This window comes from Musa acuminata, chromosome BXJ3-3 (assembly GCF_036884655.1).
Source record: "Musa acuminata AAA Group cultivar baxijiao chromosome BXJ3-3, Cavendish_Baxijiao_AAA, whole genome shotgun sequence".
Lineage (NCBI taxonomy): Eukaryota > Viridiplantae > Streptophyta > Magnoliopsida > Zingiberales > Musaceae > Musa > Musa acuminata.
The window spans coordinates 6,198,701-6,221,348 of record NC_088351.1 but is presented as its reverse complement, the minus strand read 5'-3'; the positions used below and the strand labels follow the sequence as shown (position 1 = coordinate 6,221,348).

The following is a 22,648-nucleotide window of genomic DNA, read 5'->3' as shown; positions in this document are numbered from 1 at the left end:
CCATCCATGAAAACTCCGCTATATTCATAACATGATCGAATTAATCATAAAGCGCTCTGTGATGGTAGCACAATTGAGTCAGCCGATAAGCACTCTCTAATGGCAACACAATCAAAAAAGTTGATAAGCACCCAACAATAATGACAGCTAGAACAACCACGAAACGTGCAACTAAAGACCTCACGTAGTCGACAGTCAACTGAATGCCGCATCTTGTCTCCAGCTTATTGCACATGTCAAAATACAAAAGGGGAAGATGATACAGGTGAACTAACACGTCATCCCCATTTGACCAATACCTAATTGACACATCATTCCCACCTAGCCAATACTTTGACCCTACTTAGCTGATGTGGCATTCAGGGCCGGAACCACGAAGTAGATAGCATGGCATCAACAGAAGGTTGAGTCAACCAACTGCTACTTAATATCCCGAGTTTGACACATGACTTTATAATCACAGTTATGGTCGAACAATATAACTATTCCCAACATTAACCAACGATCATATCTCGCACTATAACAAAGCCCCCCAATTATACTTGCAAGCATCTACTCTTTTTGACTTTGACATGGTTGAATCATCTAGTGCCGTTAAGTATCGTATCGAATCAGCTAGTGCCGTTAAGTATCGTATCGAAGGAGCTTCTCCTTCGTCGGAGTATACTCCAACACAATTTTTTGCATGACCCTTTGCCCAACCCACTCATCTCTCAATACCGTGTTCTCACCATGTTTCATCAATGAAAAGCTAAAAGAGGTTACCAAGAAGCCTGGTGCTACAAACCAGTAATTAGGCCTTCTTTTAACCTTTGGGTTTGCTACTTAATTACTGCACATAAATCATCCATTTTACTCATGCATTAGCCAAAACACAAACATTAAAAGATCAATAAGAGTTACAGAACAGGAACGTGTTTAAGATACTTAGTACAGGATGGACAAATACCTCCATGCTTAAGCACTGTCCGTATCTATCAAACACAACCTATACATAGATCACTCATAGTAAGAAACTACACACGAAAACTATTTACTCAAGCAACCCGACTTGGATGATAAATACAAATAAAAGAATGGCACCTCAACAAACAAGCATTGCTCCTCAACAAATAGCAAAGCAAGAGAGCTCATGATGTGACAGCAGATCAACAAAAGAACTGAACAAACCAGAAAGCAAGCAGATCGTGGCGATACGTAGCAGAATGAGCCGGATGAGTCTGGTGACTCCAGGATGCACAAGCTTAGAAGAGATCCATCTTTCTTTTCTGCATATCCTGTTTCCATTTGGGTTGTTGATAGAATGCCTTCTTAGTTATTCCCATAACTGTCTGGAACTCATCATCAGACAAATAGGCCTGCAAGTGCAAAAGATAGAGCTGACGAATGGAATCTAGCATATCTTCAAACACCAGCTTATGTCTATATTCAACAAAGAAGCATTCAAATCAAAAGAACTTTATTGACAAACCTCTCTTCGTTTATAGTCAATTCCTCTGACAGGATTGCTGGACTTGGCTTTCAGGCGCTCGTAGCCGAAGGTAGTTTCACCCCCATTTTTAACTATCTCTGGATCCTGTGCCACCTCCGTATCTGAAATGGTGCTCTCTGATATGGTGCTATCTCCTTCTGTGATTTCCGTTTCCAGTGAAAGCCCAAGGGAAGCCCCCAACTCTGAACCTACGCTATCAGTCTTTGCAGAATCTGCAATAGGTAATGAAAGCATTGATTCTCAACGAAAGATATGGAGCTCAACATACATTTATTTTACTTTTGTAGAAGGTCCTTGATCTCGTGAAGGGATAGGCTTTGGAGCTTAATGATTCAATCGAAAACATCAAGTTAACACCAATATGCTACCTGCACCCCATATCTGTATCCTTCTAAAATATAAAAACCATTGCAAGAGCAAACACTCCATTACCCCATTTGAAACACTAAGTTCCCCAAAAAGCTTATGCATACTTTGTTTCTTCTGGAAAACAAAAATGGAAATATTTGCAAAATTATTCTAGTACTCAATATTTATTTAAGGTCAGCCACATTTAGCAAACGAAACATACACGGGACCTTCTTGTACTACATAGAATGCATCAGAATAAGGGTCAAAGTTGGTACCGTTTACAGTCGCATGTGGACCAGGGGAAGGGCTTCTGCTGAATCTTGTTGTGGAGGTTTCTGATTCTCCCTTCTTTTGTTCAGCAGTTAAAACTGAAGACAGTGCAGCAACAGCAGCCGCTCGCTGTGACCCTCGGCTTGGTCGTGATGGCCTTGGTGCTGTTGTTTTAGTGTTGGAAGATGGACTGAACGCAGATGATAATGCTGCAAGGGCTGATGCCCTTTGAGTGGGTCCACCATGATAATCACTTGTAGATTTATCTTTGGACTACAGCAAATTACAAACATAAAAAAAGTAAATATGACTCCACAAAATATTTTCCTTTCTGAGCTGTCAGAACACTGTATACATTCCAAAACCCAGAAGAAATTAAGCGCATCTAAATTTTACAAAAAACTATAAAATAAAGTAGCAAGTATGACTACACCAACCTAAGAAGATAAATGGAACACTTAACATGGTTTGCAAAAGGGAAACATACACTTAGTCCTTTTCTTGAGCAGTCACAAATGTTGAGAATAATAGTTGAAATGACCAAGAAATAAAAATGCAAATGACATGATACATCCACTAAACCAAAACTTAGTTCATTTTGGTTCATCTTAACGCAAACAAAAAAATTAAATAATCTTGGGAAAAAAAGTAAATGACACTGGTCACTGGCAACACCTTGTGATCAGGGGCAAAGCTAGGATACCCATTCATGGGATGCTAGAAAGAAATCACAGTCTGTGCTCATATATTTATTATCAAACAGTTAAATAAATCTAAACTTATTGTTTCAATATTGTGTTAATATGATAAATCTTAGAAAAATTGTAAGTTTACTTTTTCAGATGATAGGTGGCCAGGACGGGATTTGATCCTTGGACCTTGCTATCAGCAGTCAAAATCTTAACCAGGTAAACTAGCTGGAATCCTCAACTTATAAGAATTTCATTTTACTAATGTTGACTTTAATGATAATTAAACAAACTGCTACAAGGTGTGTAAAAATTTTATGGATGGACAAATGAGACAAATACTTGATAGGTAAAAGAAATAACGTTTCATTAGTAAAATGAAAAGAAATATAAAAATAGAAAAAACAACAATGAGAAAAGAAGTGGACTATGATGGACATGTCCCTCTCTGACCATATTAAATCTTTGTTAATCGATCGTAGCTTCTGAAAAGTAAAATTTAAAAAGATTCTAAGAAGAAAATTAGAAATGTGGAAAAAAGAACCAGTGATGAAATTCTAGGTCCCATAACCATGTAAAACAAGCCTTTCTAGGTTTACTAACATTGTAAAAACCTATTGTACAAATGAATTTATATGTACATCCATGAGCAAAGCAAATAATGTTATTCTAAGACAGCCAAATTTTTTAATGACCTTCGTTAAGTATTAGACAAAAAGTAAAGACAAGTAAAAGCTTGCTTAAAGCATGATGGTCTATGGAGGGGTGATCTGATGATTGCGAGCATAAACACTGTTCCCATGTTCAAATCCTGGTGATTAGGTTGCCAAGGAGCATCTAATGTGGCACAAAGGCTCACTCTGCGTGAGCTTTTGAATCTAGTGTTGCCAAACTAGATACTTTATTCCTTTTATGTTTTTGTTCTTTAATTAGAAATTCATGTTTTCTGCAACCCAATTTAATTCAAATAATCCCATCAATCATATATCCCAGATCTGATGACTGAATATAATCCCATGAATCTAGCTTCAACTTGGAAAAAAAAAAATCTACTGGGCTGCAGAAACCTCTATCCAGCTCAATGTCAAGAAGTTAGTCGAGTCAATGACCGAGCTAGACGCCAAATCTTAATGAGATTATTTTTTATTTAGTTCGCTTCTCTCATCTTGCCTCTCTCTTTTTTTGTTCTCTTTTTTTATTCCTCCAGTGGGAATGCTGAAAGGCATATGGCAACATGAGTTGGCTACCAGCAACTTAACTTGTATAATCTTAATGGATAGAAACTGAAGAGAGAGCACAATATCTATTTCTCATATGGTGATCTTTCCATATCAATTGAGGAACAAGACAAGTGATAAAAGTTTAGAAAAATAAGATTCATCTGATGCTAAACATTGAACTATTAGTTGGGTGGGTGCCAGCCAGCACACCTGATGATTATTATCTATCTGGCATGACATATTAAGATATGAAGCATTTTCATATGATGATGATTTACAGATGACAAAGAATGAAACCAATATATGACTCGGAAAATTGCTTAGTCTTAGAAAAAAAGACTGCAGGGTAATCGAGTACTATTCATGTGTCACTAAATGCATGTCAGATGGCCAGGTTAGGTTGCATGGCAGGGTATGGAAGTGATGGAACTTTGCTGAGTAATCGAGGATTGACATACAGACAGCACCCACCATGTCAGATCTTGGTAAGTGTCAAAGATCAGCTTTTTATACATCATGAATAGCTCAACCTATTGTAAAATAGCCAGGCACTGGAAAATAATGAAGATTTTGATACAAATATGGATAACAATTTCTATTTGAAGAAACAAACAACCAATATTAGGGATATAAGATTAAAGACCCCATACAAAGAACAATTAAAACAAATACACAAGCTTTCATGGCTGGAGGAGAAGAAGAAGCATTAACCTTTAAAGTTTAAACTAAATCAAAATCTAGGATCACATCTATCCAACATCACTATTTCTCTCTTTTTTCCATTTTTTGTCTTTTGGTTGGTGTTGTTAGCCTGACGATATGTGTCACTAAGTGCAACTTCATCAGTTAATCCTTCAACTTAATTATAGAGAAGTTATTGCTTGGACACTGCTGGTTTTGCTAGCCTGATATGTGTCACTGAGTGCAACTTCATTAGTTAATCCTTCAACTTAATAGACAAATCATTACTCAATCATTGCTGGTGTTTAACTGCAAAAAATTGGCTCACAAAAACATACCTCTGAAGCATGCATAGCATTACCAAATAGATGTAATAGCTTCTTCTGGAAAGAATTTCCTTGAACCTGTATCACATGTAGAAGCATATCTTAACCTATGCTAGTATGAGGCATAAGCAGTACACATCAGAAAGCACAAAAATATTCTTTTCTTAGTACAACGCAGAACTATAATCAATATAAGCAGGTCAAGTTGCAGTCACTTGAGGCCAAGATCATGCATAATCTTTTGCATATACTTATTGTGCAATATAATCATAAGAGATGACAACCAATCATGCTGAATCTAAGTGCTTGAATTTTTACATCAAATTATTAGGACAAATGCACTGGGGAAAAAAATATATATATATTTAAGGTATCTATATGTCAAATTTGGGTAACAACAAAACTAAGGACAAGAAAAAGGAAGCTGACTCAAATTTTGCTAAAGATCTATACTGAAGGATTCCTTTTCTCAGAATCTTGGTTCAAGTGGATAATGTAAATTAAATTTAAATAAGCCTAAAGTATGTATGTGGTAAAGGCATATAAATGTCCTATATCATTATAACACGAAACAGTTAAGATTTTGCATGAAGAGCTACATCAAATGTTGGAGAAGTTACAAAAATGAACAGTCAGCTAATATATATCAATTTTGTGGCTCCTGATTTCTAGAAGCTTTTGGGGACAAAATAGATATTTGATGGTTCAAAATTAGCCATCTGGGTCAATATAGAGTTTTATCGTGCTCAAAACATGCAATCTTATCTTACTGAGTATGGTTGTCTCCATGACTCAAACATTAACCATCTGTGTCACAATATAGCAATCTTACCATTGTACTTTGGATAAGGCTTGAAATCTGGACATTTATGTACTGTGCAGTTGGGATAATCTTTGACAACAGGGTGGAAAAAAAACTAAAGTAATTTCTAAAAAAATCATTGAAAATTAACTCCACATTCAAGAAAAAAACCGATAAACTTTCCTAGATAAGTAGAATTGAAAAGATCATGATACAGCACCAGCATGTGGTCAGTTTTCTCTGTCAACAGCTGCACATCTAGATTTAGGGTGGCCACAGGTGCATGACAGAAGAGTTCAGCATAATGGCCTCAATAATTCAAAGTCTTTTCTCTTTGATTATGCACAGATATATCTATATCGACCATAGAAGTTTGCAGCACCAAATCCAAAAAATAAAAACAACAGTATTAGCAAGATGGATAAAGATGAGTGAAAAAAATCATGTTCGGTCGATATTAAAATTGGAAGTTACCTCATCAGATCCAAGACTTTGAGGAAAAGGCGACCTAGTGAAAACAAAGGATGCTATTGGATTTTGGTTAGGCCAAGACAAGTTTTACTTCAATCTGCTTTGAATCACAGCCAGTTTACACCAGGAATTTCCTATATTTATCTCTAATCATTTGATTTTCTGCTTTGTTATTAGTGAGGCTTAGAAAACATTGTCTTTAAAGCCCCTTAAAGCTGGGATATTAATCCAAACAATTTAAAATTCCTTGCTAAATCTTAGTTTACCAACAAAGGAAAAGCACAATTCAAAAGCCATAGAACATACCATAGCCTTTGCATTGTCCCAAGAGAAATATGTCGTGAAGAAGCAAGGTTCGTTGCCCTCTGTGATTTTATAAAGTGGTACATCTGGGGATAAACCTTCTAGTGATGTGGCAAGCTCTATGTACTTCTGGGAAAAGAGAATATTGGTAAACTATATTATTGTAACAGAAGCAGAATAAAATAGTACGAATAGAGAAGCTCACTCCAAATACCTGCCCTATATCGAATGCCTTTTGCTTCTCCTTGGAATCCACAGACTGTCCAATCCAAACGAAGAGCTCAGCATGTGTATCAAGTACCAACATATCTTCTGTTAACAAATCATCTTGAGAATAATTGAAAACCTCAGTAACCTGCAAGTATAGGTTACATACAAAAAATATGAGAAAGTGCACAAATACATGACTTTCTGGATTAAATATTACAGTTGGAAGCAGTTAGTCACACCTCTAGTTTTCCTGAAGAAGCATCATATGATCACAAATAAACATCAAATTTAAGCACATTAGATCAAGCCAAGATAAACCATATGCATGAAAAGTAGGAAAATTCTCCAAAATTGAATCAACCTTTCTTAAATGAAAAAGTATACAAGTGAGGATCTCTAATGATATCTTGGGTGATCTTTTTGCTGGTAAAACCTTGCTTTCCACCCAGACCAAACCAGAAAGCAGAGCTTTCTGTTCCCTCTTTGACATGCTTCAGAGTAACACCTGGCTGCAGGAGAAAGGAAAAAAAACTTTATTTATGGCATTGGAAAGAAAGATTTCTCATGCAGCATTATATTGTCATTATATATGTGCACAAATACCTACAATATGTGTCTGGGTAATGCATATATATTTGTGTATATAGGTATGGTATATGCCATGGTTTGATGTGCCATCTGTATGAAGCAAGGACCGCAATACCGTACCGTACCGGAGTTTCGACCTAGGCTCGGTATCGGTATGGTACGGTATACCGAGCGGTACACCCAGGTGTACCGCTCGGTATATTTAGGCGGTACATACTACTGATCAGTATGAAATAGGCGGTACATACTAGTATATGAACTAGCCTGTTTCAGATTATACATGGTTAAAGATGGGTGTAGAGGTTATATGACTCTTGTATTGGCTGATACGATTGAAACTCGACTGTTAACAGCTGATATGGGTTAGTAACACCCAGATTTCAATCATACCGGTCTCCTCTCGGGTCAAATTGATTGTTGAACCCTCTTTTGGCCCTTTAAATCCTCCTCCCTACCCCCTCTTTCAGTCATTCTCATTCAATTTCTCACTCTCTTAAGAACTCTTTCTCACATCTTAACTTGTTTAATCATCGTAATCGACAATCAGTAGAAATCAACCTCTTTATTTGAATAAAAGAGGGATTGGAAAACAGGATATAGTGGAATTTCTCTCCAAATGAAGGCATTTAAATTATTTCTATGTTTTATTTACCATTTCATACAATAAGAGGTTTATTCATGTATATTTAGCAAGATTGGCATGACTAAGGCTATTCTCTTATGTTTAGGCCCAATTAGGTCCAATTACCTATGGTTATATTCATTTATGCTTAGATTATTAGATACACTTAATTCTTATCCAAATATAATTTATATACAAAGAAATTAGGATAAAAAAGTTAAAATAGAGTTTTTTTTAGTTTCAGGACATTTTTCAGCCCTTTTTATTGAATACCGGTGGAAGTCTCTTTGCTTGTTAGTGTAACTATGTCCACAAACCCTTCCTAGACACCATACCTTTGGAAGTCTCTTTGCTTGTAAGTGTAGGACACTGTGCATAAATCCCTCCTAGATACCATATTGGTAGAAGCCATGTGAACTAGGTTGTGCTTTTAGAGCGAGCCTTGGTGCCATTGTAAGGTTTTCACAACCTACATGACTAGGGTTTGATCGTAGAAACAACCTTAACCTTTCTACTTGTATAGGTAAGACAAAGTGTGTTACTTCCCCAGGCCCTACATTGGTAGAAATATCATGCACTGGGATGCTTGTTTTTACAATATACTCTGTGCCAAGGTTCGCCGTATCGTACCGTACCGACGTTTCGACCCGGGCTCGGTACCGGTACGGTACGGTATACCGCTCGGTACACCCAGGTGTACCGAGCACTGTACACTGCTACAGTATACTGTACACTGCTACAGTGTCGGCACGGTGCGGAGCGGTCCGCGTACCGCTGACCTGTCGGACCGGTACGTACCGCCCGTACCGGGCGGTACAGTCGGTACGGCAAACCTTGCTCTGTGCACTGTCATTGTACTTCTTTTCATCGAGTCAAAGACATGTACACAGATTAACATAATATGAAAAATAAATGATGACAATGAACCAAGATTTTTTATCAAATTTTGGATCTTTACCTTTAAAAGTTCTGCAATTCGTGCAGCCCACTGTTGCTGTTCAAAAGTACTTGAACTTCCACTCCATATGAATAGTGAATTTCCAGATTGCAAAATGAAGCAATCAGTGGAACTCAATGATGTTGCCACCTACAAAAAGATCATATATCACTGTAATTGTAATATGTATCCAACTCGTATTCATATGCAAATATGGTGAATATTCCACTGGAATGTCAATATAAATGAACATAATGTTTTGTTATGAATATAAGATGGTTCTTCAGAGAAAATCTGCCCAGTCCATTGTTCAAAAACCCAGGAATACCAGTCCTTAGACAGTCCAACGGCCTGGCCACCTGGAAAAAACTGTTGGGGTAACTAATGATACTAAAACAGGTCTGGTGCTATGTGAAGTATTGTGCTTATCCATGAACCCTGCTGCTATGCAGATTTCTAATTCTATGTAAGTAGTCCTATTTGCAGATTGGATTATCAAGCAATTAATTGCATCTAAAATAGTCCCATTAACACTTTTTAAGTGCCAGTCTCAGGTAAAAATGTCATGATCTACTGGAACAAGTCAAATATTTGGCATAATAACATTACACTATTTATATGTGAGAAGAATCAAGCAAGAAATTCTCCCTTTAGCCTATAAATTTAAAAATAGATTTCCAAAATGATTTTATTTAATCCATATATTGCAGTGCTGCCCAACACAATTTAGCATGTGCTGAGCTATGTGAAGACATGCCAGCTTTGCTGGCACATGGCCAAGCTAATTTTTGCATGTGCCAGTTAATGTAAAATGTCTGTCAACTAGATGGCACAATGGATGTCATGAAGCAAATAAGCATAACTTATGATCTTTATTCTAAAATAACCAAGGGTTCATTTTATATTTTAGATGGCTGTAGTAACAACTCACAGAAGGACTAGTCTCTTTTCTCTTTATCCTGACATTAAGAATGCAAAATGTTCAAATTGATAAAATGTAGAATAAATGTATATGAACATACCGCATCAACTTGAACTGCCTTATTGTTGTGGACTGATGTACCAGATACTTGAATTAGTGCAATGCCATCAGAAGTATATGTTTCATCATTCAGGTTCTTATCTGCAATGAACTTTTTGTAACCGGAACTGATTCCACCCTGTGCAAGAAAAAGTTGCACTCAACTTGACAGAAAAACCCTATTCTTTTGGCAATACAAGTATGACAGTAACAAATATTGAAGAATCATCTTTGTTTCTTTCTATATACATATAAAAATGCCATTTAGAACTTCAGAGTATGAATACCTTCAAGACAACCATCGGCTGAAAGAGTGCAATGAATTGTGGTGGTTCTTTCCCTTGAAAAATGCGACCCTGCAGGAGACATGAACTCAGAAAGCTGGTTCTGCTTCTCATCTTCTGAGTAAAAGATAAAGAAAACAAAGAACCTGCACAGGTCTTCCTTTTAAGGAACTCCACATTGTATTAGCCAATCGAGTCGCCATCATTTGATCATCCTGGAGGAAAATAATATCATGTTATGATACCAAGGAAACCAAGCCTAAACAGTAAGCTGTGTGAACTGTTAATGCAATACGAGTTATGCAACTCTTAGATGAAAAATGGAATTTTTGGTTGAACCAATGCATGAGATTGAAACTGGAAGGCTTATGAGTTGGTGCAGGTAACTAATACGTGATATGCAATTCAGCAAAAGATAGGCCCATAAGCGGGTGCAGAGGACTAAAATGTGAAAGCAATTCAGAAACTATCCCAAGGTTCACGGAGATTAAAAATTGAATGTAGAAATTTTATAGTGCATATAAGAACAAATTAATAGTCAATCATGAAAACTAGATATAAATATCCCATACTATCGAAGGGGGAACGATTTTAAGCATCGTCTAATGCCAAAAGGCATAGAGAATCAATACGTTTCAGAAGGAAATGGCCCAAAGACAATGCCTATATCAGGCAAAACTAACCAGCATAACAACCATACTATATTTTTTAGCAACAATTAGATGCATTGTTTCCATTTCCCATGAGAAAATATTTTTAAAAATGAAAAATAAGATTGCTTCATCAAGAATATAAAATGGATCATCAACTGAGATTTTACGACTTTGTTGTTGTTGTAATTTATGAATTTGAAAATATCATAAGCTGTCCCATGACAATACCTACTTTGTTTCTACTTTATGTACATGGATTGTTCATGGACAAACAATGAAATCCAAACAAGAAAAAGAAAATAAAATTTAGTTTTGACTTATGGTTTCAAGGATTTAGAAGTTCATCTTTCCTATGGAGAAAAGTAGGTTTATGACCCTAGTATCCAAGGATGTCATTTTCTTAATAGTAACTCTTTATTCTTGTAATTTTCCTTCTACTTCTTGCGCATGAGGTATCAAATATAGGAAGAAGGTTATAATTTGAAATAAGGTTGAACGTATCATGGTTTAAAATATCCTTTTGTAGTGGTTGGCATTTATCAAACTAATAGCCAAATAGGAGGCAGATTGAGCAAGTTCACTTTGTTTGATCTATTATTGCACGTACCGCCTAATAAGCTCGTAATGCCAGGCTTACTATATCATAAGCACATGGTACCAAATGGTACTGAGCAGAAGGCTCCTGATAATGATTCCTTGATAATCATCACACAACTCCTTTTTCCATTTTTTGTTCTTTCATTCCTCTATTTCCATATCTCTCTTCCATCTGTCTTCAGGTCGCATCACCATCACCTCTTCCTTGCAAAAACATGAAACATCGCCTCCTCATCTGAGCTACTATCTTCTTTCAATACATGTCATCATCGCCTCTATAGCTCTGCCTCCTAGGCTTTATTCGCCTCCTCTTCCTTCTCATCCTCTCCTACCTCCTCCAACTTGTTCATCTCCACCTCTCCTCTTCTCTCTCTTTCTCTCTTTGGTCGGCCCATATCAATCATTACGTGGGGTGTACCTGTATATGGTACATCCAACCATATCAATAGTGTATCAATCCATCCCAGGATTGCATCAGTATTGGTTTGAGATTTGGAAAATTGGAAAGAATAGAATCCTTGGTATACTTCATAAATATCAAAAATATCCTATACACTCCAGTGTTGCAAATATCCTATATATACTTGTAAATTCTAATCCCTCTTGAACCTCTGACATCATTTGTTGTTAGTTAGTGTCAAGGTATGCAATAGTACCGGAGTTTTAACGTTCGCTCGGTACGGTACGATATTGTATATCGAGCGGTATACCATTCAGTATATATATATTTTATAAAAGGCAACGTCGTATCGCCTCGGCGATGTCGCCTAGTATATATATATATATATATATTTATAAATATTTATATATAATAATTTTAAAAAAGTCGACGTCACGTCGCCTCGGCGACGTTGCATTTTCCTTCTCCCACGCAGGGCGACGTCGTCGAGGCGACGCGACTTCGCCTCGTTTATATATATAAGATTACATATATTATATATATAAATATTCTTATAAAAGGCGAAGTCGCGTCGCCTCGGCGACGTCGGCGACGTAGCACTGTAGCACAGTCCGTCCGGTAGCGAGCGGTCCGCGTACCGGTATGCCGTTGGACCGGTACGTATCGCCCGTACCGGGCGGTACCATTCGAAATTACATACCATGCATCCAACCATGTGTCACCCGGGTAGCTCTAGGGTACGTACTGACTTACACTTTATATCACTCTATAGAGATAGAAAACTCCTAAAATGATTGTTTAATAGCTTGTTTTTGGGCAGTTTTGCCTCTAACAACGACCGTATACAACCTACATTTACAAGACTAAAACGACTACAAAAGCCAACCAAAATAAGGCAAGCCCTCTACATGCTGTGCAAACTATTAACAAAAACCGAAAGACACGAACATACACAAACATTACATCAAGCACCTTGTGTATAGATTTGTTCGTGAACGGGCTGAATTCTGATTGACGACCAAGCGGTGCAAAACGTCAACTGTCTCAACACCTTGTAACCACCCATGCGGCACTAGGGCAAATGGGTCTTTGGGTAGGTGTTTGAGGGGTGATGCAATGTCATTAGTGTGCCTGCTTTCTTTTTGACGAAAGTGCTAGGTGAACATTGGGCAGGTATCTACCTTCGAAACGCCCTTTGTGTGCGCTCGTTTAGCCTGTTTTCGAGACCCCTTCGAGCCTAATAAACACTGGTTACTTTGTGTTGCTTTGGATCCCGATTATCTTGCCCTTTTTGTGTGCATTGATGGCGAATTACTTGCACGTTTGCCTTTCTAACTTTTTCTTCACTGTGCAGGTTCTTTGTGGACTGTGTGAGGTTAAGATCTAGGCTAACCCTTGCGGACACATATCACTTAGGTGTTGTACGCCTTAGGCAATCCTAACCAAGGACGTGATAGGACAGTATGTATCACCCTTTTCGTATTGATTTGGGTGAGACAAAAACCTTGATTAATTGTATTTAACACCAATGAAGTCATTCTACGGAGAATGTGAGGACAGAAGAGAAGAATTACAAGTAATAAGCATTTAAATAGTGATCCAAGATTTAGGCAACTTTTAGTAGCTCATGTAAATCTAGCAAATTACTTTCATTGAAGTTTGTAATTTATTGGCTTACAAGCATTTAAAATCCAGTTAAATCATGTCTCACATTGTTGATGGACCATATAACAAATTTGTATCATATTATAGATTTATAGCTCAAACAAACTGAGAATGGAAGAATATAACAAATTTGGTCATTGCTAATTACCTGAATACTATCCTTCCCCATCCAACAAGCTAAGAAGTAGTCCTCTTTCTTCTCACTAGAATGGTATGTATAAAGGACAATATAACAATCTCCGCTGTAAAATTTACCAATCTCTTCCTTTGGAACTGGGTTCTTGGCACTACCATTGATGCGCCAAACCTGAAAGTACATTCACAGTTAGAAGAAAGACAACAAGATATATCTAGCTTCACATGGAAGTATCAACAGGCTAAAGAAAATAAAAAGAACCTCAAGTTTTCCACCGCCTTCAAGCAAAGGAGGAACTTCCTCATTTATAGGAGAGCCTTTTGAAATTCCCTTAAGATCAACACCTTGTTGCTTTAATAAAGCTACCCAAAAACCAAATCAAGCAAAATTAGCAAAAAATAACAAAAGACTAGTCACTACCTTCATGAGATAAAAAATGCTAGTACCTGCAACTTTTCCTCGTCCCTCATCTCCGCTAGAAGTTCCTGTTCCAGTTACTGTACCAGCTGGCCATGATTCAAAGTTGGACTTGAATGAATGTGTTTCATAACCTTGGATAACTTGAGTGATGCGCGTAGTTTTTGGTCTGTTTTGATTGATGATGAAGTCCTGAAAGGATTCAATTCACTAAGAACAGCCATTTGGAGCATATGACCTGAATTTTTTATAAAAAAGATAAGTCCTACCTCAGCAGCTTTGCTGGCAGCTTTTCTCTCTTCAATTTGTGTCACCCTCCCAACCCAAATGAATATCTCAGCCCCACAATCCAGTAAATAGCATTTATAGTTCTCCAACATTGCCTTAGAAAGTGTATTCTCTTCCAACTTTAACTGGCCATCGTTGATACTACAAACATACTTGTATATTATAACTTGATAGCAAAAGTAAATTCTTAGTTTTCTGTAAAGCTTGAAATTAGCAAAGATGATATTTTCATATACGGTGGTATGCAAAAATTATTCTAAAAACCAACTAGGCTAATAAATTTTATTTTTCTTTTTATAGTATCAGTGGTTAAAGAGAAAGATATGCCATCATGATCTTCATCATGTATTGTGTGAATGTGTCTAACATATAGACATAGTGAGTACTTTTTCAGCTTGACCTGTAAAATACTTCAAGCACCTAGAAAATAAGATGAACACAATGAATTGCCATGCGTGTTTGCAAAAGCATAGACAAATAATACATTATAATTGAGGAAGAGATAACAAGAAACATGATGTACAGTTGTACACATCATGCTGCTGGACTGTTATTTAGGGAGGGGCAGCTAAAAGAAACACTAAGATCAGTTTGGTTTAGTAGTCGAGCTAGTAAGAAAATAAATTCTTCTTGTGCTGGATCAACAAAGCAATTTTGCTTTACAAGGACAAGATAAAACAGAGTCATCATTTCCAGAACACTGGGCATGTAATATGAACACACCACACTGCTCCCTTCTAATATAAGTATATTCAAGTTTTAGCGGAAGACAGAAGTCAAAAGCATTTGTAGCTGGAGAATGAATTGCAAAATAAATTTTGGATGGAAGTAAAGTACAATTGTCGTTTTCCATATTAATTTATTATGCATCAATTTTTTTTACCAAAGATAGCTTTTAACTAAAGAAACAGAAGCAGCTTAACTTGTTCTTTATGCCAACGATTAATTGTCCCATTCTCCTCTTTCCTCCCTAATAGCAATTGGTTAACAAAGGTGATCAAATAGGAAGCCTCCACTACCAACAAGCATAAGAATCTCCAAATAGATAATCATAGAAAGTCTAATTTGCATGAACCCTTCTAGTTGATCTCTCTAGAGCGCACAAAGAAAGAATTTGGTCACCTATGAGTTCCTGTCTGTTCATATGATGGTCCATCACAGCATACCACAGTCCAACCTTTCTGAGACTCTGGTTCTGACATCAAGTCTAATAATCATTCTCTTTTTCCCATCATCAACCACCTAAGATTCTGATCCTCAAAGTTTCAAGTAAAGGTTGAAAGATTAATTAAAACTATTTTTTTCAGAAACCTTCCCCTCTTTGTAGAGCACAATAAACACTGAGGTTACAGCACGAAATAAGGTTCTTATTTTTGTCTGCTTATGGGCAATAAACATTTTTTTCAATTGTAGCACATCTTTAAGGCTTAAACATCGCTAACCTTTCAATGATATTTATATGAAGAAAGAAAGGGATTCTGAAAGCTCTAAAATATAATATGAAAGAAGCAAAGACACTCAATTTTATGGAATAATGGTTTGAATTAAAAGACTTCTTTGCCTCTGGTCCTTCATAACTAATATTTATAAGAAACTCACGAACAAGATTCAAGAAAGAAGGTATATATATATATATATATGTATGTATATATATGTATATATATGTATATATATGTATATATATGTATATATATGTATATATATGTATATATATGTATATATATGTATATATATGTATATATATGTATATATATGTATATGTATATATGTATGTATATGTATATGTATATATGTATATAGATGTATATGTATATGTATATACATATATATACATATACATATACATATACATACACATACACATACACATACATATACATATACATATACATATACATATACATATACATATACATATACATATACATATACATATACATATATACATATACATATACATATATACATATATATATATATATATACATATATATATATATATATATACATATATATATATATAGGAGAGAGAGAGAGAGATTATTGGGTTCCTACATTTAGGAATTCATTGTTCATGGTAGCCTCAGATTTTGGGTTCTCATGAAAAATGTTGTCCTTGATATAGCAATAGTTTTGTGTCTTCTTTGATTTTTCTCTTGATTTAATATAGCCTATTTCTAGTGAAAAATAACTTTCTATCTATGTTGATGTGATTGTACAAAACCTTTCCTAATGTCCTTCCAATCATTTGTCACTGGATAAATGCTGCCAACTTAACCAGAATTTAAGAAGATCCAAGCATTTTAAATTTGAGTAAAATACTTTGATTCAGGGTACTAGTTTTCTCAAAATCATTCAGTAAAATTTTCCAATCCAATCTAATCAAGCTAACAACCAGCATATCTATCAACTTAATTATTGTGAATATCATAAAAACTCTAAAGAACAATAATCATATAGAATCGAAAGACTCCATGAAGCTTCCTAAAAATGAAGATCTTCTTTCACTTGATATTCAGAATAATAACCTCATGGATTTAAATATCCAACTTCAGATTAAATGGTTCACTAAAAAATGCTTACATAAGCTCATGAATCTTAAATTAAGAGAAAATACTATTTAAACTCTCACAATGATCAATCTTCAATAACTTTGTTAGTTGGTATTATTTGTTAGTTGATATTATGGTTAACGATTCAGGTCGTTGGAGAACAAGAAATTCAAGTATGAAAATGCTAGTATTTGTGAAGCTTCAATCTCATAAATCTAGAAAGACAGAAAAATGCATGTGAATTTCTTTAAAATTTATATGAGAGAGTGTACAAGCGGATTTTGGCTTAAATTTATGCTAATTGAAGGACATTTGTAGTCCCATAAATTTCTGGCATAGATCAGACAGAGAAAATGCTAGTGTTTGTGAAGCTTCAATCTCATAAATCTAGAAAGACAGAAAATGCATGTGAATTTCTTTAAAATTTATATGAGAGAGTGTACGAGCGGATTTTGGCTTAAATTTATGCTAATTGAAGGACATTTGTAGTCTCATAAATTTCTGGCATAGATCAGACATCCAATCGTACACTCTTCTAATAACTGATAAGGAGATCTTACCATGGTTCGCCTAACCGATCTATATCGGTGTATCGATCGGCCATCGGTATGATATGTACCGACATATCAACACATGATATGATGGGACATACTGACAAACCGGTATGTACCACTCATACTAGGTGGTACATCACGGTACGATGAACCTTGGATCTTACCTCATAGGATAAGTTCTATATTCTCTCAACCATTAATGGAGAGGACATATATCACAATCTCAATTGTTGATAGAGTGATGCCCCTCAGCAATCAAATTGGGGGACACATTCCTCTTGATAATTGGTGAAGAAACCATCAAGCTATTATGTCTGATAGTCCTATAGATTTCGAAGGGAATTGCCTTACTAGTATTGTCATGCTCCGAATCCGAGCAAATGATGATCCACCGAGCTGCGAGCTAGACTAGTTCAAGCCTAACCATACTTTTTTTTTTTTTCTAAACTAGTCTAGCCCACAATCACCTAAGTAGAAAATTAATACACACTATAACTATAAAAATGATAATCATCAAACTTAAAAGATCAACATAACACAAGAACAAAAAAATTATTACATCACGAGAATATCACCTAACTATTTCATATATCCAAGTCATATTTTTATTTAAAATAGCTGCTTTCAATAGACCTTTAACATATAATCCTTCTTGACACATGCAGAGTATCAAGATGCATATCCAACTCTAAATCAACCATATGTTCTTCAATGAATTACCTGTGCTTAAACTTGAATGTGAAGAAAAGCACAAACTAATTGATCCTAACAAGATTTAAATATTCTAATTATTAATCATTGGAATTTGGAAGTTCACTGAATTTTTTTAGGTAGGCAGCTAATCAGCAAAAAAATACATAAGGCAAAATGAGATATTTGAAATTTTGAATCATCACTGTAACAGACTTTCTTAGAATATAAATATATCTTTAGAAAATAAATACATCAAGTAAACTTAACAGAAAAGTGTAACATTGATATGTCAAAATCACTCACATACACCATTATCCAGTTCCTACATAACAATCATTATTATGATATGAGGTATCGATATTTTCCACTGAATATAACCCCGCGGAGACTATGCCATATAACAAGCAATGCTGAAACATATGGAAGCTAAAAACAGAACTTGTATAACTGAATCAATGCATAGCATAGTATCAGAAACCTAGGTATGCACTATTGTCTATCAGAGTTTAAGATTACCTATAAAGTTTTGCAGGACTGGCTTCCAAAATAATATCATCTTCATTGACTACCTTTTTGCCAATTGGTGCAAAGCCACCAAAAAGAACCCAAAATTCACCAGAGTCTGACTCGGCTTGCAGTTTTCCATCATCTTACACAATGCAAAATACATTAACAAAAAGATAAAAAATGCACATATGTAAATAATATTATCCAGTACAAATATGTATGCTCACCAATGATAGCAACACCACATGTTCCTTCATGATACTTGTCTTTCAAATATTGTACTACTTCTAAAGCTTTAGCTCTTTCTTGGATATTAGAGTTAGCACCATTGAATTGATATATTTTCTTTTCAGTATCCAAGATAAACACATCATCATGATTCAGTGATGACCGGGCAAATGGAACCTTCAAAATCAAATTTAGAAGTCACTACATGCATGCAACACACGACTTTGCACATCTAAAGTCCCATAAAAGCTCATGGAAAAAATTTAACACCTGCTTCATTCTGACAACTCGTTTTCCTCTACATACATATAGTCGTGTTTCAAACTTTTCCACTTCAGGCTTTTTGAATCCAGAAGCAAATCCTCCTTCCAAAGGAATAATGCAAGGTTTAAAGTATGACAAGAACTTGTCGGATTCAAAGCCTTGAAGTTCCCTGTGTTGAACAGCACGACCTCCAAGCACTGCATCAAGTTCAACTGTCTTGATTGCAGCAGTCCCAGCTTCATCCTGCAATCACTCATAAACTAAATAAACAATTCGAATATCTATCTATTTTTTTATGCCCTCAAAATGAGAACATTATATATATATATATATATATATATAATATTATTAGATATTACTAGCATACATGGCTTGACTCCTTCCCAATCCAGAAGTGAATATCATACAGGTATGCACCACCTTTGCCAGAAGATGTCTGCAACAAGTAATTCACCGCATAAAAGAATGAAGCAAAGTACAGCAATCATTGTCTAGAGGCGTCATGAACATTAGGAAGAACATATTACAAATAAAAACCATCATTTTATGCTCATCTGATGACTAATACATGCCACATGTACATGATCCATCAAACATATACCCATCTTGCATATAGTTAGTTACAATATTGGTGGATTTCAAGCATGGCATATAGTTACTTACATATAGGCAAGTAAACAAAACAGAAGTAACAATAACAGTCAGAACGCACTAGGGGATCTTGCATATCTCCCAAAATTTTAACTATTAGGCATGATGAATGAAACACCAGTCCTTTAGGCAACACAGGTAAAAGTAGAAAAATATGAGAAAAAAATTACCTGTAAAATTATGTATGAATCTCCAGAGTGGAATTTACCATAATCAGACTTTGGTAAAGGTACCGGTTGAAAGTCCTCGATTCGCCAGATCTCTGTTCCTCTATGTGACGTTAAGTAAATTCTAAGATGAAAACTACAAAAGAAGCCAACAAAAACACTTCGTATGGTAATAAACAGCTGGATAATTTAGACAACTAATACAGAAAATAACTTATTTGCAGAGTGCAATTTACAACAGTTACTATAAGGATACACTTTTTGTCCGACTCCCTGAAATGCAGGATCAATATATTTTGTAGAACTGGACATTGTACACTTAAGAGACCTTTTATAATGACAGAGAAAGATGTCCTCACAGTTTCAGAATATGCTCGAAACACTCGATAACGAAAGAAAGGTATGTTCTGCATATGAAATTAGCATAGTCAAGAATCATCAGGAACTCATATGTACCATGACCAACTTATCTACAGCTTCTACCATGCAACTTATATGACAGATTTAATAGTATGACACCAGGCAAGACAAGAAAAACAGTTTATGCAAGAAGCAGATGAATGTGAACCACTAAGAAAAATGAAATAGTATCTAAATATTTATAATATTTTCCTCACGCAAGATGCAAAATGTACAAATGAGAACCAGTAAGCCAACGACAGCATTTAACTGGTAGGTGCCAACAAAACCTACATGAAGCAAGCATATGGATGAATGACTCATCAAGAAGACAAGCAATGGAAAGTCCATCTTGAAGTCCAACATCAAGTAAAATCACTTAAGGATGCGTAGTTTCGAAACCTTCAGTTATTACTAATAAACTATGATCAAAGAAGATTCTTATATCAACAAGCTGCAATCTTAGGATGGAACCAAGGACTAAAATCTTGTTCTAATATTGGTTTTGGCAATTCATCGGACTGATATAGCTCTGGTGTACTGAGTGATACACTGAAATCCACCATAATGTATCAGCAAAAACATAAAAAAAACAAAATCCGACCAAACCTATGTGGTCTTTCATTGGTCCATAGTCGGACCAGTAAATGCTGCTCCTTATTGGACTCGTAAATCCCAGTCAATACACACCAGTCCAACAGCCTTTGATACCTCATAGTAACAACCAGAAAATATATCGATCAAGATATGACTGCAACTATACCTATCAATGTCTCTTTATCAGATATCTGTGAAGTTTCAAGACATTAAACATGATAACATTCTCAAGAGGCCGAAGGCGTGTAGCCTCAACAACAAAGACATGTTTTTCCAGATAGTCCAAAGAGATAAGTTGGACATTTAGTGAGAAAAGAAAGCACCATGAAAAGACTTGGTTATACAACAAACCATGAACTCCCAGCCATATTTTTATTTAAGCCACATTTACCAACCTATGGGCTACACTTCAGAGAAAGACAAGCAACATATAGGCAGTTAAACTGAGTAATTGCACAAAAGGGGTGAAAATTGGAACTTCCACTCTTTGCAAGTAAATCATAGTCAAAAGACTCAAAACAATCCTTAATTAAGCTCTGGATAAGTTCTTCTGAAGCAAATTAATTTGTGCTTATAGCTGAACCTCAGCTAGACCAAAAAACCACCTGACATATGGATCCAACAACAAGATGCCAGAAACTCCAGAGGTCCACAACGGATCCAGACTATAACGAACAAAATGCCAAAGAAAAGCACCCAATCAACCAAATAACACGAGAGAACAAACAGTTATCTGTGATAAATCAGCAAAAAGGGAAACATCGACGATTAAACTCCGAGTTGGTAATCATACAATTCTCAAAAAGCAAAAGAACATGCATCACTGATCTAACTCCTAGTTCGCGATGCTGATTTCAGGACCGACGAGATGGCCGATCATTCAAAAGGAAGGGAGCATAAGCTTAAGATTCGACATCGGAAGCCAACCGCGAGGCGATCGACCCACACGAAGCCGGATCAGAGGAATAAGAGCAGAGAGTGGAGGCGGAGGGAGGATCGGCGTACCTGAGAATACCCGCGAGCGATCGAGAGGGAGAGAGAAAGAAAGAGAGAGAGAGGAGTGTTGCAAAGGAAGTCATGCTTAAAAAGAGAATGATTAGTCCCTGCGCTTTCCCTCTGTTTCGGGCCCCACCCCACATGTCTCGGGTCCTCCTTTTTTTCTCTTTTCGCGTCTCTCTCGTTCGAGCTGTAAGGGAATTGGGTATGGAAGATTAGTAAGAGTTCGTACAATCCACTTGTGAGTAGAAAAAAAGAGTACGCATTGACGCTGAATGCGAACGCAGGCAACCTTCCGTTGCATACGTGCGACGTGATTCCTAGAAAATAGCAGGAGCGTTTCACGGAGTTGATACACCGTTAATTATATATTTTTTTTTATAATTAACTATATTTAGCATAATAAATTTTATACTTTTAAAAATTATATTAGAATCATTATACTTAGTAAAATAAAATATTTCTCCTCGTGTTATCGATTTTGCTAACAAAAATATCGTACATGCTCGATGATAAACCAAAATAAGATAAAGTCAAGATCATTAGCGGTAAACATTATGATATTTTCGTTAGTAAATTGATGATATGAAAAGAAATAAGATTAAATATTTTTACTT

The 22,648-nt window shown here is 35.9% G+C and overlaps 1 protein-coding gene across 3 annotated transcripts; it reads right to left on the bottom strand.

Moving 5' to 3' along the window:
* Nucleotides 1-863: 863 nt before the first annotated feature.
* Nucleotides 864-22,195, bottom strand: LOC135633676 (villin-2-like). Of its 3 annotated transcripts, none has more exons than XM_065143431.1 (23): nucleotides 22,041-22,195; nucleotides 20,296-20,446; nucleotides 20,043-20,142; nucleotides 19,589-19,657; nucleotides 19,228-19,464; nucleotides 18,957-19,134; nucleotides 18,739-18,871; nucleotides 14,405-14,564; nucleotides 14,165-14,327; nucleotides 13,980-14,080; nucleotides 13,731-13,889; nucleotides 10,414-10,482; nucleotides 10,271-10,339; nucleotides 9,985-10,122; nucleotides 8,984-9,112; nucleotides 7,177-7,324; nucleotides 7,055-7,065; nucleotides 6,820-6,960; nucleotides 6,609-6,734; nucleotides 5,042-5,107; nucleotides 2,119-2,386; nucleotides 1,472-1,704; nucleotides 864-1,358 (listed from the first exon to the last, which is right to left on the bottom strand). In XM_065143431.1, exons 2-23 carry the CDS (start codon nucleotides 20,349-20,351, stop codon nucleotides 1,245-1,247), a joined length of 2,868 nt encoding a protein of 955 aa, XP_064999503.1. In that variant the 5' UTR covers nucleotides 20,352-20,446; nucleotides 22,041-22,195; the 3' UTR covers nucleotides 864-1,244. The 3 variants fall into 3 exon arrangements, with proteins under 3 accessions (XP_064999503.1, XP_064999505.1, XP_064999504.1); XM_065143433.1 differs by having other exon boundaries at nucleotides 6,609-6,731; XM_065143432.1 differs by lacking the exon at nucleotides 22,041-22,195 and adding an exon at nucleotides 21,829-21,997.
* Nucleotides 22,196-22,648: the final 453 nt, after the last annotated feature.

Excerpts from the sequence above, each read along its gene's own strand:
- LOC135633676 (XM_065143431.1), bottom strand. The coding sequence starts at position 20,351 with ATGTCCAGTTCTACAAAATATATTGATCCTGCATTTCAGGGAGTCGGA. Across the intron at positions 19,135-19,227 it reads GAGTTGTCAGAATGAAGCAG|GTTCCATTTGCCCGGTCATC; the intron begins GTGTTAAATTTT and ends TTGATTTTGAAG. Across the intron at positions 10,123-10,270 it reads AGCCGATGGTTGTCTTGAAG|GGTGGAATCAGTTCCGGTTA; the intron begins GTATTCATACTC and ends TTTCTTGCACAG.